The 17987-nt window shown below is 41.5% G+C and overlaps 2 protein-coding genes across 3 annotated transcripts; one reads left to right on the top strand and one right to left on the bottom strand.

Moving 5' to 3' along the window:
• Positions 1-2219: 2219 nt before the first annotated feature.
• Positions 2220-7928, bottom strand: LOC114786195 (uncharacterized). The gene is made up of 5 exons (XM_028973131.1): positions 7784-7928; positions 7361-7430; positions 4145-4216; positions 2969-3471; positions 2220-2728 (listed from the first exon to the last, which is right to left on the bottom strand). Exons 3-5 carry the CDS (start codon positions 4183-4185, stop codon positions 2220-2222), a joined length of 1053 nt encoding a protein of 350 aa, XP_028828964.1. The 5' UTR covers positions 4186-4216; positions 7361-7430; positions 7784-7928.
• Positions 7929-9823: 1895 nt separating this feature from the next.
• On the top strand, positions 9824-14587 carry LOC114796157 (uncharacterized). 2 transcript variants are annotated; one of them, XM_028990106.1, is made up of 3 exons: positions 9824-9891; positions 10129-10198; positions 11737-14587. In XM_028990106.1, the coding sequence occupies exon 3, from the start codon at positions 11749-11751 to the stop codon at positions 13771-13773; it is 2025 nt and encodes a 674-aa protein (XP_028845939.1). In that variant the 5' UTR covers positions 9824-9891; positions 10129-10198; positions 11737-11748; the 3' UTR covers positions 13774-14587. The 2 variants fall into 2 exon arrangements, with proteins under 2 accessions (XP_028845939.1, XP_028845948.1); XM_028990115.1 differs by having other exon boundaries at positions 9865-9891; positions 11740-14587.
• The last annotated feature ends 3400 nt before the right edge of the window (positions 14588-17987 follow it).

Here is a 17987-nt window from a genome sequence, read left to right as displayed (position 1 = left end):
AAATGGACCCAGTGCAGGAGACACTGTCAAAATGGGGAAACAAGTCCAACTTTTCTCACAGAGTTGACATCTGCTTATAGAAAGTCATAAGGATAAAAGAAACTTATGCTAATTTACTACACACATTGAATTATATTAACACTGCACAGTGCTTATACAATCCACACCAAAGGCCGCGTTAAATTGAACACTGTCAGTGTTAAAGTCTGTAAAACTGACACTCATTAGTGTTAAATGACAGTGACTCCGCCCCTTTACAGGTAACAAGCCCATATGGGTGGTACACAGGTACCAGACAGGTGGTCCCATCTTAATATGAACCCCATAATCCAGATGAGTTGCCCCTAATTTACCAGCCGTCATGAAAAAGACCCGGACCGGCATGGACCAGAAAGGGTTGGAGATATTGTGCTTTAAGAATAAATAATGCTGATAATTGGTCTTAGGTGCAGTGTTATTTGACTTGACCTGCTGAGCTCATGATGAGGTGTGGAACTTTGACTCTTGATTCATATTTGAGTGTGGGTGGAATATAACGCAGAGAGGAGTTTTACTTTCTGTACGTGAAACGTCTCTGTGCTGTCAGTTGTAAATGCTGGTGCAGGTATATAGATATGAATGTGTATTGTGCTGTTTAACAGGCTGCAATATTTTATGTTCTTATCATATTTTTTTTGTGTGCAGACTTTAATTGCAATGACAGAACTTCATCACAAGGTGGAGACATAATGAAACGAGTAGGACATAACAAGCCCCATCCCACAGACTCCATCCGCGGCTTAGCTGTAACCGATTGAAATGATGGTCACAAACACATGCAACTCATAAATGCTCAGATATTTTTAAAGAAAATTTAAAAGAAAGTATTTTTCCATAATGATGTTTGGAAAGAGATTTATAGAATGAATATCAAAAGATGCAACAGTACAAGTGATCTTTTAAAATCTTATAGGCTGACATCCAAGCATTTCTGAAAAGAGACAATTGCAAAATACAGAAATATCTTTTTCTACAGCAAACAGAAAAACCCACAACAGAACTGTGCAAACAATTAGCAATTTATCCGCATACGCTGTCACAACTGCGGTGTGGAGGGCGAATGAAGCAGGCGAGCAAAACACCCACACACTTCTACAAAAGAGGTCACTTTTCTAATACGAGAACACCTTTACGGTGTAAATTACGGTATTAAATTTAAGTAATTTATCAAATAAGTTTTTTTCTGAACCTGATCTATACACTGCTGGAAACCTCTTGAGGGGATATTTGTGCCTACAAGGCTGGTAAAAAATTATTTTACTCTTTAGACCTGGATTTCCCGCGTCTGACATTTGGTAATCAAGTTGATGAAAACTTTTTATTGCTGCTTTTTTTACCGATTCTAAAAAGAATGGAAACGATGTCGCTAACTTTGATTGACTTTGATGCCGCTGCATTTCTCTGTTGAGTGGGCGTGTTCACTGTGTTTTTCTCCAGCATCATGATGAAGACTCATGATGATGAAGCAGCGCTGGTCACATATTAAAAACAACACAAGAACTGTAAACGAAATAGAAAAATCACCTTCGTGTTTTCTGCTCATAGATGAAAACCAGAAGACAGACGAGAGATTCCAGGATAGTCGTAGGCGGTGGATCGGGGGCTGTGACATGAACCCAAGAATTACCAACCACATTGAAAAAGGAAAAGTGAAGTGATTGTCACATGTGATACACAGCAGCACAGCACACGGTGCACACAGTGAAATTTGTCCTCTGCTTTTAACCATCACCCTTGGTGAGCAGTGGGCAGCCATGACAGGCACCCGGGGAGCAGTGTGTGGGGACGGTGCTTGGCTCAGTGGCACCTCAGTGGCACCTTGGCGGATCGGGATTCGAACCGGCAACCTTCAGATTACGGGGCCGCTTCCTTAACCACCACTGCCCTTAAATATAACCTGACGCTATTTTCTAGTATTATGTGCGACGATAGCCCTCCCATCCCAACAATAAATGTGTCGTTTATGAATGCAAAACATACCAGATCTCAATATCCAGCCATAAATCAGCTGGTGTTTCATTTAAACGGCAGTAAAAGTGTGTTAAACAGGAGTGTAGAAGCGAATGTAGAAGCAAAAAAAAAAAGAAAGGTAAATAATGTTTATTTTATGCTGCTGATTTATAATCACTGGAGACGAAGCAAAAAACTACACAAAATCACCAACTACATGTCAATCAATCTTAGAAATCAATCATTGGCAAATTCGGATTAGCAGCAGCCAGCTGTTTAAATTTTTCATGATTCATCTTCATGTGCGACATCAAGCCCGTCAGGCCTTCTCCGTTCAGCAGGTCTTCTCCAGTGATTCGACCCAGTGCAGATATCATCTCCTCCATCACCTTCATCACTGGCTCCAGCAGGATCAGGTGCCGTGTTTGCAGCTCCACACAGGACCCCACCCCACACAGGACCCCCACCTGATGGTCGGCCTTTCTAACTTTAGCTTGGATATCAGCAACCATCCCTCGCTTCAGCGAGACGCTGTCCAGTTTGACCTTCAACTCTAAAATCCTCGTTTCAGCTCTTAAGATGTCAAGACGAGCTTCATGAATTAAGGACTCGTACTCAGACACGTTGTTGGTGTACAAGCTAACCTGACAGTGACATTTATGGACCTCCTTCGCAGCCTCTTCCACAGCATCAGAGGCCCTGTCCATGTCTGTCTGGCCAACTCCAACCATAACTGCCCCTGAGAATATGCAAATGACACCAATAATTAAACTTTTTGTTCTCTAGACACTGATCCCCTAGTCAGTTATGTACTCATTACTTTACTTTACTTTACTTTACTTTATTTAGCAGACGCTTTTATCCAAAGCGACTTACAATAGGAAGACACCAGCAATTCTCATTCGATTTCTATAGAAGTTTCAAACATTAGACTGAATAATTCTGCATATACAATATTAAAAAGAATTTATAAACTTACCGGCAATCCATCCCACAATTGGAATTGCAAAAAGTCCAATCCCAACATCCCTTACTGTCTGTGCATGATCTCTCTTCTGTCTCATGTCTTCTAGAGTGTCTTTCGCTGTCTTCAGGTTTCTTCTCTCTGTCTCTAGGGCCTGGGTGTATTGCTCTAAACTATTTTTGTGTGACAGCAGCGTTATTTTGAAGGTCTCTATCTCGCCCTCTCTCTGCTTTTTCTGCTCCTCTATATCACGCTGTTCTGCTGTGAGACGCTCGGTCTCCACGTCCAGCTTCCGAAGCTCTCGACTGACTTCTCCTTCCGCCTTTTCCATCCACTCCTTCATGTTCACGATCTGTTGTCTGATGTCATTAAAGATCCAGCTTCCGGCTGGGACGATGTCGGCCTTCACACTGAGGAGCATATCTGACACGTTATTGAAGGCCTGGAGTCCATTTTTCAGCAGACCAAACAAATTGTTGGCCAGTTCCCTCAACTCCAGGTACGGCTGTCCAACAAGCCTGTAGTAAAGAGAGAGGGTTAACAGGCATGTAGATGGAATATTAGTATTAAGTCTTAATATTAACCCAAGATTCATCCAACACACATTAATTTAACGTTTACATGTGAGGCTTTTCTGACGACGTCGATTTAAAACAATTGTTGGGTCTTAAAAGTTCCTTTTTTTACTTTTACTTTATACTTTGACTTCAGTCTTCAAACACTTTATGGGGCAGTGGTGGCCTAGTGGTTAAGGAAACGGGTCCGTAATCAAAAGGTTGCTGGTTCGAATCCCGATCCGCAAGGTAACACTGAGGAGCCACTGAGCAAAGCACCATCCCCACACACTGCTCCCCGGGCGCCTGTCATGGCTGCCCACTGATGGTGATGGGTTAAATGCAGAGGACAAATTTCACTGTGTGTGCTGTGCTGCTGTGTATCACATGTGACAATCACTTCACTTTACTTTACATTCACTCATTTGCACACCTTCACCTGCATATTGTTTTGCATATTGCATTTTGGTTTTCATTGTATACTTGCAATATTTTCAATACTGTGGTCTGTAGCAGTCGCTAAAGCATTTCACTGCATATCATACTGTGTATGACTGTGTATGTGACGAGTAAAATTTGAATTTGAGTTCTAGAGTGGCCAAACTGGTTGACCCTTAGAGCTAGAATATTTTCATACCTCCAAGGTTGAGGGTTCAAACATGGGTGCCATCTTTGCATGTTCTCCTTGTGTCGTCCAGTTCCCCCCTTTCTAAAGCACAGAAAGCGGACATATTATATTGTTGACTTGAGACCGGTGTGGATTGTGAGCACGTGGGTGACTGGTGCAGTATGTGGCACTAAGAGAATGAGTGCCCCCCCCCCAATTTTGTTCTAGTTTGTATGCTTATGTTTAATAATTTTCTAAGCTCCAGTTAGTCTTATTTTGCCGTAATATGGCATAACATAGTTTCCGTTAGCATGGGTGCCCCAGTGGCTGACACTGCAGTAGAAAAAGTTTACTCGTGGTAATGCAGAGTACAGACCACGCACCGAGAATTCCCATGTTGTTTCTGTTTTTACAGGTAAGCTGGGGGGGAAACAAGCTATATATAATATACAACCGGCGTAATAGGTTTTAAGCGTCTTAGAGGGTAACGGAGGCAAGGTTATTATAGTTAACGAAAACGAACGATAAAACTAAAACTAGAATTGAAAAAGCATTTTCGTTAACTGAAATAAAGAGTTTAAAAAAAAAAAAAACTAACTGAAACTGTTTTGTGTGTATACAAAACGAACTTAAACGAACTAATATTATAGCAAAAACGTCCTTCGTTTTCGTCTTTGTAATAAGCCTTTTGGGTTGAATTAAAATCTATTTACTTCACAGTTTTAAGCCAGGTTTTTGACCATTATGGTAACACGTGGTCTGTGACGTCACGTGTCCATAGTCTGTCCGTGATGCCACCGGCTAGCGTGATGGCTGCAGCGAAAGTCGGAAGAAAGTCCTATTTGGGATTTCTTTGATTATGACAGTGGCAAAAATAAAAGTAAGTGCCTTGTTGTAGAAGCAGGTGATACAATATGTGGAATACTTCTCAAGGGGAAAAACCCCACGAATCTGAAAGTCCATTTGAAAAGCTCACACAAAAAGGCGAACCAAGAGTACCTGGACAAGCTAGCCTCTCGCCCGCCCTCCCCCGAAAGAGAAGTGGTAGCCAGGCCAGGTAACATGGGAAAGGAACGTGATACTACAGCATCCATAATGGACCTGGCTAGTAAATACGCAGGAACACCACAAATGAGAAGAAGCATTGGTAAATATGTTTAAGACTGGAATGTCTACACGACTGTGTGACTCGATTACCTTCAAAAAGTTTACCACTTCACTCGAACCAAAATGAAAAACACCCGGAGCTGCAAGAGTCAATAACCTTATCGGAGCTAAGATGGATAAGGCTATTCTGGTGATTTTGATTCATGCACCTGACAAATATCCTAATTTATAAAAATAAAAAAAACTAAAACTAACGCTGTAACTAATAAAAACTAAACTGAAACTAAGCAATTTCAAAATATCAAAACTAATAAAAACTAGTAAATCTGCCTTTAAAAACTAATTAAAACTAACTGAATTTGAAAAAAAAAATCTAAATGAAATAAAAACTAAAACTAATGAAAAATCCAAAGCTATTATAACTGTGAACGGAGGCCATGCTGGAGTGAAATGCTAAATTGTGATGCTGGGCTGGGTGTAAGGCTGAGCCGCAGAGCACGTTTGCTAATTCTGTTAGCCGGTATGAATAAGTTTACTCGTGGTAATGCAGACTACAGACCACGCACCGAGAATTCCCATGTTGTTTCTGTTTTTACAGTTGATGAAAGAAATAAATCTGTTTGCACGGAAAAGGAGTTGGCCGATCATTTTCAAGTACAAAGTACAAAAAAAAAAACAGATTAAAATAAAATGAAATTAAAATGTAACACATTCAATACATAAGTACAAATAAACAACAAAAAAAACCACAAATGATAAGCAAATCCCCATGGAAAACATATTATATCATTGAGTCGGAGGAGACGTGGAACTAAATGGCGAGATGACGTGAGATGAATCGCCACCGTTTACGCTGCGTACACCGAAACCGCCACGGAGGCTGGAGCTCGCATGACAAACACAACTAACAGGGAATCAGGGCTGAGGAAAGCGGGAGAAAGGATGGGGCTTACTGGAGATGAGGAGAGTTGCCAGTTCTACACATTCTGAAAGTTCCAAAATCTGTTTTTGTGACTGTCTTGATGTTTGCTGTGGTATTGTTGTCTAATTTTTAGGAATGTTTAACGCTTTAATCATTAATACACAGGAATCTGGCTTGTACATAGGCAGCACCGTGAACCTTAATTCTTATTTGAAGGCAAAAACTGTTAGGAAAAAAAAGGATCTGTCCATTAAGGTGAGGGTCATGTGACCAGTAAGGAAGCAAACTTGTAGTTGGAAGGTTGCTTGTTGAATCCTGAGCCGCCGAGGTGCCACTGAGGTCCCCTTGATCAAAGCACCACACGCTGCTCCCCGCTGTTCACCAAGGGTGATGGTTAAATGCAGAGGACATATTTCACCATGTCACCGTGTGCAGTCTTTCACAATGACAATCACTTCATTTGACTTCTTTCTATTTCCCTGTTTATGGCGGTGTCCTTGTTGTACATACAGTACAGGTCAAAAGTTAGGACACACCTTCTCATTCAATGTGTTTTCTTTATTTTCATGACCATTTACGTTGGTAGGTTCTCACTGAAGGCATCAAAACTATGAATGAACACATGTGGAGTTATGTACTTAACAAAAAGCCCTGATTGAATAAAAGTTTGGACACCCCTGCTCTACAAATTGTCATACTTATTTGAATAAAATATTTTATATATTTAATATATATCCAGTGTAAAGTGCTGGCAAATCTGGAAATGAAGCGTTAATCGGACATTACACAGTGTTTATAGGCAGAAGCAGGGCGTTCGGGGTGAGGGTGACACGCAAGCGCTCGACGTCACGTGACGCTTACTGAATAAAACAGAAGACAAACGGATCGTACTCAACAAGAAGGCGTGAAACAACACTCCCGGAATGCAGGTCAACATGTGGGGTCACTCACAGCTGCTGCACGTAAGGTTCGAGTGATCAGGACCCGGTACTCAGCTCGGTGAGCCCAGCCTCACCAGGTTTCCAGCGTAACAACCGGCAGCAGGATTGTATCATACATAGATCTTGTTATAAAAATTAATGATAACATTTTTATATATTTTGTTAGTTGAACATAAATCTCTGTTCTGACAGGTGCCACAAGCTCAGAAGACCTGGACCTTGGTGGTGGGGAGCTTCAGAACCAGGAGAATGTGTGTTTCTGCAGCGGTCGCTTACCGGTTAAGCTGCGTCGCGTCTTGCCGTCTTTGTGGAACGCTGAGCGGTGACTACTGGCTTTTAGAAGTAGCTGTAGGTGAAGCATCAGGCCTCTTAGTAACAAGTTCATTTATAGCAAGTTAAAATACTAAAAAATACAGTTCATTTACTATTTAGAAAAGAAACCATTTTACAGGAAGAGTTACTTTCATCTGTTTCAAAGAAACTCTAAAACCCATGAGAGCAAAGCACCGTCCCCACACACTGCTCCCCGGGCCATGTCATGAACACTGAACAATGCACGCGGTACACACAACACTAAAACAAATCATTTATTTAACACACACACTTATTAACATTTCATATTTACATTGCATTTTGTTTTTCATATATTGCATTTTTGTAAGCTATATCTATATATTCGTATAAAACTCCTTTTATTACCTGCGTCTTGTCTTGTCACTGTCAATCTGTTGCACCGTGGAGTCCTGTCACTAAAACAAATTCCTCAAATGTGGACATACCTGGCAATAAAGCTTATTCTGATTCAGATTTTGACATAATTAACACTGCATAATGCAGCAGGAAATCCTACCTGCATCGGTTTGTCTTTGTGCAGTGCAGGGCTGGCTGCTGGCATTTTAAGCTTTTCAGAAGTGAAGGCATTTAGATAATGTTGTCTGGTCAGAGACATTTCATTGTTGTTTCCTCAAACGTTTTTGCATATTGGGTGATGCTGTACTTTAGGTATGACTTCCGGAATACTCATAGTTCCTGGCTGCCAGAACCACGAACCATTGTGTGGTATTTACAATGGATATGAAAAGGATTCAGTCCCCCTTTTCATTCTTTGTTGTATTGCAGCCATTTAGTAAAATTGAGTTCCTGGGACATGGAGTTGCTCATGTAGACGAGTGGTTCCACGAGCTGATGGGGACCAAAGCTGATTGTCGGCGAAGGGCAGCGCTTTTCATCAAACACTCCTGCACAAAACTCACTCTGCGATTTATCGGTTCCTTTCTCATCGTCTCCCAGATTAAATCTGTTACATATAAACAGAATCTACCCCCTAACCTTTCATGTATCACTCCTTACGCCACTCACCCCAGGTACACTCCACATAGACAGTGTTGGGTGCGACTTGTTGAGCCTCATCTGTTCCCCTACATAAACCATGTGTGGTCTGGAGTCTACAGTACTGATCTCCAACATGAAACCCTAGATTTTTCTGTGACTCATGTGTTCCCCCCAAAGATTGGTATGTGCTGTGGAGTGTTAGTTTTACAGGGCCGTGTGTTGTCACGTGGAGTCAGCTGACAACACGATGGACATCGAAATGAGAAGAACCCCTCCCTTTTTTTCAATACATCCCACCAAGAAACAGGAAACAGGTATCCACGACCTCACCAGATACCGTGAGGTAAGTTTCTGGACCCTGCTGGGCAGAACGGGCGTCCATATTTCCACCCGTACTGTGGAGTGATCCCACCAAGAAACAGGAAACGAGCATCCACGACCTCACCAGATACCGTGAGGTAAGTGTCTGGACCCTGCTGGGCAGAACGGGCATCCACATTTCCACCCGCACCGTGGAGTGATCCCACCAAGAAACAGGAAACCAGCATCCACGACCTCACCAGATACCGTGAGGTAAGTTTCTGGACCCTGCTGGGCAGAACGGGCGTCCATATTTCCACCCGTACTGTGGAGCGAGCGCAATGCCACCAGGGAACAGGAAGCAGGCATCTATGACCTTACCAGTAACTTTGAGGTGAGCGTTGGGCACCTGCTGGGCAAAATGGACATCACGTGCACAACGGGCCGAGCGCGACCCCACAAGGAGACAGGATGTTGCGTTGAGTGTGTGGTTTTGTCATCATGTCATAAACGCAGAGCAAAAAAAATAAATAACACAAACGCATGTATTCAATAATAAATCCAACAGGGCACATGGACCCTCACAGAGACACTACTCCTGAAACAAGGGGAAAGACAAACCTATCGGATCCATTTATAATAATTCACCTGTTCTCTGCAGCTTTTAGTTAGAACTGGGTAAGGAGGGATGTTTATTGTTATCTTTACCACTTTTATTGCTTTATGTCCTGCTTTGATGTTTTTCTTATTTATGTTCTAACTGTTGCATTAGCTGTCCATTTTATGTACAGATTACCTTGTACCTTGTGCTCTATAAATAAACTAAACTTGAACTTGAACTAATTACAAAATGTTTTTTTTTTTTATGGAAATGGAATCAGCGCAATCAGGAAAAAAGCGTTTCATCAGGCAAAACAAGAATTTCTGCAACGAACAGAACATGTCTGTAAATACCTGGAATTTTGACACACAAGGGTTTGTGTTTCTTGCAGCCAAAACTACGAGGAAACTTAGTACAGAAACTAAAGCATTTCCTTAAAATGCAAGTAATTTACTTTGAAGGATGTGATGACATGTCTCTGGCCAGGCAACTTTTCATAAATGCTTTCACTTTTAAAAAGTATAAAAAAAAGCCAGTAGCCATCCCTGTTCTTTACAGAGACGAGTCACTGCAGGTAAGATTTACTGCTGCATTATACAGTGCTGAATATGGAAACAAATCATAAAAAAGACATTACTCCTTACTTTATTTGTACAATGTCTCATGGCTTTTAGAGTTTCTTTGAAACAGATGAAAGTAACTCTTCCTGTAAAATGGTTTATTTGATAAATAGTAAATAAACTGTATTTTTTAGTATTTTAACTTGCTATAAATGAACTTGTTACTAAGAGGCCTGATGCTTCACCTACAGCTACTTCTAAAAGCCAGTAGTCACCGCTCAGCGTTCCACACAGACGGCAAGACGCGACGCAGCTTAACCGGTAAGCGACCGCTGCAGAAACACACATTCTCCTGGTTCTGAAGCTCCCCGCTCAAAGGTCCAGGTCTTCTGAGCTTGTGGCACCTGTCAGTCAGCTTCTGGAGTAGAGATTTAGTTTGTTCAACTAACAAAATATATTATAACTTTATTGTTATTTTTATAATAATATTTATGTATATATGATATGTTGATTATATTTTATATTTTGTTCTTTTATAAGAACTTATTCCATGGTTCCATGATGGTCCCATTTACCCACCGTCATGAAAAAAACCAACATGGACCTCACCGGCTTCTCTGTTTTAAGTGGCAAGCTTATGGGATTTATGTTTGTGACCTGACCTGATAATAGTTCCTCATTACCCATAATTTCTTCTCATTACCTTATAATATTGCTTTAGGAGCATGTAGTATTGCATTGGGTTTTTGGGTGATTAAACATTTGTCACATCATGGGCTTCCTACATGCCTAATTGCTAGTGGATTTTTTTACACAGAAACAGCATTTTGGCATTTACGGCGTTCTATTGTTAAAAAACAACATATTTTACGGCACTGTTTTAGAAAACTCGCTTTGTTAATAGTGAACTGTGCGCACTATGCCGTTCAACTCATCACATCCTATTTGAGTACGCACAAGCTTCTCTTTCTTATTTTCCAACCGTTCTTATCTGCACTCACTCGTTTCTTTGATTCTGCCATTTTTACTTGTTTTGTGAAACTGTTCCCATGATCATGGCAATAGCTCCAAACAAAAAGTACAATACGGTTGAGACCACAAGTTCAGAACAAACAGGCCATATATCATTATTTCATTGATGGTAGTAGCTTAGTGGGTAACACACTCGCCTATGAACTAGAAGACTCAGGTAAATGTTAAATGTAAACTGTAAATGTCTTTACAGACATAGTCACTAAGAATGTACATTAGATTTTATTCTGAATGTCTCTCACTGACAGTGACTGAGGCTTTCTTCGGATAACAGGAACAGCTGCAAAAGCAGATTCGAACAGGCCAAAATTCAAAAGCAGGTGCATCTTGGACAGTTTAGAATGTATGATGGCTGTTGCTCCTTAAATGTGTTCTTGGGGTATTTTAGGGCCAATTTTGCCACCAATACAGGTTTGTTACTGATGATTTGGCATTGACATATTTACTGTGCAATAAAATTTAATCTTAAAAGTCATTTTAAATATTTAATGCACTGAAATAAATAACGCAATGTGTCTAAGAGACACATCTTTTTTCATTTGGAGACAAACGGCTGTCAAGGTGCTCAAATACGGGAGCAGTGCACTTACAGAGTGGAAACAGTTGCTAACAGTATAAAATATTTAGACGCACACAGCACCATGTAAAATGTGGTTCAGCATTTTTATGCACATCAAATCTGAAGTTAGTTGAAAAAATGAACTATTGAAAAGTTAATTTTCTTTGAAAAGTTAATAGTTTGTTTACTGTCGGAGTCTGCAGGGACAAAACCATCTCCGCCGCCACTTTACCCCACCAGAACTCAGCTTTTCTCCTTTTTCTTGCAGCAGTATAAAACAATGTCCAATCAAATCGTACAGACCACTCGGAAACTCACCACCGCAGCAGAGATGCGGGAGGTCACCAAGACGATGATGCAGCCCTATGCAAACTGGGAAGAGTACCTGACTCCTGCTCCACTCTCGATCGCCATATTGGGGGAGCTTGTCTTCATCTCCTCCTCTGCTGACTTCTCCATCAGTAAGAAGCCTGAACGAGGGGTCTTCAAGTACCTAAATCACCCAGAGTCCTTCAGGGCCTGTCTGATGCAAGTCTGTAACTCAGGCTGGCATGCGTTCAACCAGGCCCACAAGAATATGGACCAGATCCGCATTCACACCGGCTCAGTTCCTGATTACATGAAAGAAGCGGTCAGGATTCTTTTCAACGGCAGTGATAACATTATTAAAACTCTCCTGCCTAATCAACTGAAAAACATCCGTACGATCGCAGATCAGTGTGTGACTCTGGCAGAAGGTGTTGAAAATAAATATCTTGATGTCATTAATTTAATCTCGGAGCTGCTGGAAGCTTCTATCAGTGCTGGACACCTTTATGGAAAAGAGCTAGAAAAAGTTAAAGAGAAGCTGGAGGAAGCTAAATTAAAGGAGAAATCTGCTATAAAGGCAAATGAACAGTCCAAGAAAGCATTGGATGCCATGTCAAAGCAACTAGAAGAAGCCCAAGATGCTTACAAGGCATCAATGAATTCTGTTCCCTCAGGCTGGGACTTGCTTGGCATGGATGTAGTTCAAGGGCTGGCAGCAGGAATAACAGGCACTGTCAGTGGATGCCTGACTGCCATGTCTTCTCCCCTGAAACTGATTGGAATTAAGGGGGTTGTTGATGGGTTTGAACTAATTAAAATCTTCAGCAAGTCTGAAGAAATCCTTGCATGTGCAGCAAATTTCAAAGGGTTTGTAAATGAAAGTGGAATAAACTGGAAGGAGCTGTATGATCAGGAAAAGAAAGAGCCCAAGACCAATTGGACCAAGTCTCAGTTTGAAAGAATTTGTAAAGACCTGAAGAAGTCATCTAACTGCAGTGAAAGGGAGAAGGTGCTGTCACTATGTGAGCAAGGAATCAAGATCTGTGAGATGTTGGCAAAGTATAAACCAGATCAGACATTGGACAAGGAAACAACCGAACAGCTGATAAAGGAGATGCTGAAGCTGAATGATGACGCCTTCACCTTCGACTCTGCAAGCAAAGGAAAATTAGGTTGTCCACCTCTTCAGCCCACCCCACCAATGATGTCCAACGTAGAAGAAAACAGCTCAGGACGGAAGACTGCGAGTCAGGTAGCAACAGAGAACGCCCGTTTCAAAATCGAGCAGAGCCAACAACAACTACAGCAAATACGGCAGTTATATGAGAAGCGCCTGGAGGACATGAAGACGAATGAGAAGGAGCTGACTGATGTTCTGATTGAGATGCAAAACTGCAAGATCAAGGAGATTGACTTTGATAAAACCATCAAAATGCTTGTCAAGGGTCTTGATGCCATGGGCAGGGTCAAAGAGCAATGGAAGAAGATGGTGCTTTTTTTCCAGATGGTCTCTAACATTGTGAAAGCTTCCCTTAGCACGACACTGAACAATTTTGTCACAACCTGCGATGATACATCAAAACTATTATACAATGAAAAACTCTTTTCTAAAGACAACCTGTATAAACTGGCCTTTGAAGCTTCCAACATTGCCAGCCTGGTCCACATGATCTCAGGAACGTACACTGAAGTGTCCAGCAAGTACCTGATGGACAGAGTGAGCAGCCTGGGCAGACTGATGGCCATGGACAAGAGCAAAGACGAGTTCCATCAAGAACGGCTGAAGCTCCAGGATTCCTGCAAGGAAGCCCAGGAGGGCATCTTCCAGCTAGTCATGGAGAACAAGAAGGAATTCGAGAGGAAGTCTGATGCCAGGATGTTAAAGATGGATAGCGAGCTGAAGGCCATTCTGCCCGCTGCTCCGCCTCAGGAGACTGAGAGAATCAGAGAAATCGTCCAGGCTGGGTTTGCTTTATGTGAAAATGACTACAACTGATTTAGGTTCTTTTCACATCAACGCCAGTGTCATGTAACATTATAATAGATGTGCAGTGCAGACCATGACACTGCAGTAAAACCTACTCTGCACTGTCCAGTACCTTCAAACATGGGCAGATACCCCGTCCAGATTATTATTGGACAAATCATTACCAAATCATTATCACTCCATCCCAGGGCTTCTTTCTTTCTTTTTTTCTCTCTCCTAGACTTTTGTAGTTGAGATTTTTTTTATTGTGTGCAGAAGGGGTCAAGTGTTTCGAGTGTCAACTGTAGGGCCTGTTCAAGCCCATTGAGACATACTGTATGCGTTTTTAGACAATATAAGAAATAAAAAAACTATCCTTCATTTATCCAAATAATCACATAATCAAAATTGTTGCATAATGAGCAAGTAACTTCATGTAACCTTCACTTTGTATGCTTTGTTCATTTCAGCCAGTGTGTATTTGTGATCTGTACCACATTTTAATCATGAATCAGTAAAAGAAAATGATAAAGTCTTTTAAAAACTAAATAAAACTTTTGGCTTATACATTGCTGTACTTTACTTTATTCTTTACAGTTGGTTATTATTATGTTTTTACGTAGTTGGTTAAAATAGAATTATATTTTCGTTCATATATAACAAATCATTACAGACAGGCCTTGAGAAGAATTATCTGTCCAATAATTGCATTGCAAAATGTCCAACTCAGTGGTATATAAATCATTATGAATCATTTAATCATGCATGTTGTTAACTGTGTTGTTAAATGTGTTTTATTATTCTTATTTCAGTGGGTTATGGGTTATACTTGTTCCCGCACCTTTTGACCTAATTTCTATACGTACAATTAAAGACATTTGTAAAAAAAAGATTATTGTTTCATTGTGTGTTTTGGACTGTTTCTCTCACCCCACTCATACAACTTATTTTTATTTGGATCCTGAGGAAGACGCCATTGTGTTCTGCTGAGTAGGCAGCAATACGATCAAGTTGTTGGTTTTACAAATCAACTCTGCATGTAAACTATTTAACTTCAAATAACCTGCACAGTATTCAATGCCACGAAATTAAATGAACCCACAATCCATTACCACTGGCACTATATCTGTGATGTTCTGGGATGTACCCGTAAAAGTAATGAACATCTTGCCCTGAGATGGTAAGATGGCGACACGACAGTAGCTCGCAGTGGCCTCTTTGGTTCCACAATGGTGTTTTTGTTTATTCTTCTGCTTTCCAGGGCACTGAAAAAGACACATGGACATCGGGGAGAACTATGTCTACAATCGGAAAAAACTCTTCCAGCTTTGTGGGAAAAAAAGGGCGGGAAACAGTCGGGGATCCGTGCTAGGCTAAAAGCTAATCCTACTGGCCACAGCTCTCCCGTCCATCCTATTATCCAACGTCCAGGCTACTGCACCCATGATGTGGGAAGGAGAGGTTCAGAAGGTCTTTTCTTCCAACCACTGTCCGACTCTATAACAAAGACCTCACAGTTGACCACACACACAGACAAACACACACACACTTCAAATACATCACGGTAATTATCAACTGTAAAGGTGTACTCATTGCACTTTACCTGATTTACCCATTACTTTCCCCATTGCACATGTGTAGATCTCAAAATGTGTAGAAATATACATATACATATTTATTTTTTTGCTGCTATTTACCTCCATTTTTGCTGCTATTACTTCTGCTTCTATCCACTTTCTGCCGTAACAAATGCAATTTCCCACTTGTGGGACTAATAAAGGTTGATCTAATCTTATCTTATCTTTCTCTGGACAATAAACTGGATTACATCAAACATCAGCGGACTACACAGCAGGTTAATAGAGACTGCTGCATCTTTGTTTTTTGTGTAGGATCTTGCCTACACCAATATTGCAGACGACATCTCTGTTATGCCATTTCCAGCATACACAGCGCTCGTCAGACGTGCAAAACCGGTTGTGAAGCAGGCGAGGGTGCACTGACATGAGTCACTTGAATCACAGTTTTGAGTGCACTGACTTGCAAATGTTTAGGGAGGCTGCAGCCAATGAACCATCAACTTGGTGGAGTACACGACATCAGTGAGCAGCTACATCAGCAAATGCACTGATGACTTTACAGTCTCCATGTCCATCACAACAAGACCAAACCACAAACTGTGGTTTGCTGCTCAAAGCTCGAGACTCAGGTAGGGACAAACTGTCAAGGTGGCCCTAAGATCACCAAGGGCCAAACTGTCTCGAGCCATTTAGAGAAGCTAAGCATGCACACGGGCAGAAAATTCACACCCACTTTGAGGACAGTCTTTCATGCTGTCATTGTCTGCTAATGCGTCCCCTGGCACCGCCCGTGACAGCAATATATCGTGAGATTTTGGGCAAAAACCTCCTTCCATCAGTTAAAGAACTGAAGGTGAAACGTGGCTGGATCTTCCCACATGACAACTATCCCAAACCCACCGCCCGGGCAACATAAAAAGGTATGAAAGGTTCTCTAGTGCCCTAGCCATTCTCCAGACCTCAATCCTATAGAGAATCTGCGACAGGCCCAAAACTTCACAGCTCTTGAGAAGACCTGCCTGGAGAAATGGGCCAAAATACCAGCTACGGTGTAAACCTGGAAAATTGACCCAAGAACCCAGAGCAAGAGATTCTTTGTCCAGGATTACATCACCATCTGAATATATGCACACAATTAAAAACTGCATCCAGGTACAATTGGAAGAGGACAATTGATTTGTTTTGCTGCGCATGAAATGCATTCGTGAAGGCATTTTATTGCCAACTATGTCTACTTAAGACAAACACCCTGCAAGCGCATATGACTACTGATGACTGTAGGCCAACAGAGCATTAAAGGTCCACGTTAAGAAATTCTAGAAGAACTGACAGTGCACTGTGATGTTGATAGCATGGCTGCCCTCCCCAGATTCAGACACATTATTCCAATATCCAAAATCTTCACCTCGTTTGTCTGGGACTCTGTCCTGACCCATACAGTTGAGGGACAGAAGGTCTCCAGCAAAATGTTGCGCTCTGCTCTAGGGAGGCTGCAGGAGAACGAGCTGGGAAAAACGGGACAATAAGATAATACGCAATGAAGTCGTAAATTTACATGCATGTGTGAAGTTCTTAGACTTACGTGCTACCCGGACAAATTTTACCCGGCTGTCTGTAGGGTAATGATCCGCCTGTCCTCTACCCACGTAGATGCCTGTGAGAGTGTAGGACCCTCCAGTCCCCCTGCTGCTATCTGGGGGGAGACAATAGCCTTCGCCTTCGGGGGTGGTAGTGGCCTAGTGGGTAACATACTCGCCTATGAACCAGAAGACCCAGGTTCAAATCCCACTTACTACCATTGTGTCCCTGAGCAAGACACTTAACCCTAAATTGCTCCAGGGGGGGACTGTCCCTGTAACTACGTATTGTAAGTCGCTCTGGATAAGGGCGTCTGATAAATGCTGTAAATGTAAATGTAAATGTCCTCATCATGGACACGGCAAGACCTGCGGCCACAGATTGGGATGCGGTACCAACTATGGAACTTCCTAACATGACACAATATGTACTTATACATGCAGACGATGGAGGAACGTGTTACAGGCATAAAATTAATCTAAGACTATTAATACACTGTAACAATGAAAACAATTAGTTATAATTAAACTGGGGCAATTTAACGCGCTAATTGGGATTAATTAATTAGAAAAAAAAATGCATTTAATCGCACTATGTATTTCAAGCAAAGAGGATCTCGAGCACGGATCTGAATGCATGTGAAGATAAACTGCTGCTTTGGGGCAAATTTTCTTGTGCAATTAATCAAGATTAATTGATCACATAATTAATTAGATTACACTTTTTTAAATTGAGTCCCACAAATTCATACATAATTATAAATAAATTTGTATATAATTATACATATAACAGGATGCATGCATTCATAGTGGAAACTAGCCTTCTGTGACCTTGGAATTAATTGCCATTTAATACACCCTCATCCCATGCACGCTTCCAGTCAATACTCACCGAGCAGAAACGCCAGCCACTTCCATGATGTCCTACCGCTGAAGAACTTCTGAAATTTAGAGCACAGCAAGACATGTTTAGCCTGAACAAAAGTTCAGGATTCAGGACGCAGGACTCAGGATTCAGGATTCAGTTCCCTGTTTGCGTCCACAGAGTAATGTATGGGGATGTTCATGCTGTGCATCTAGTTGAAAG

Source organism: Denticeps clupeoides, chromosome 1, assembly GCF_900700375.1.
Source record: "Denticeps clupeoides chromosome 1, fDenClu1.1, whole genome shotgun sequence".
Taxonomy (NCBI): Eukaryota; Metazoa; Chordata; class Actinopteri; order Clupeiformes; family Denticipitidae; genus Denticeps; species Denticeps clupeoides.
This window is presented reverse-complemented; position numbering and strand designations above follow the sequence as displayed.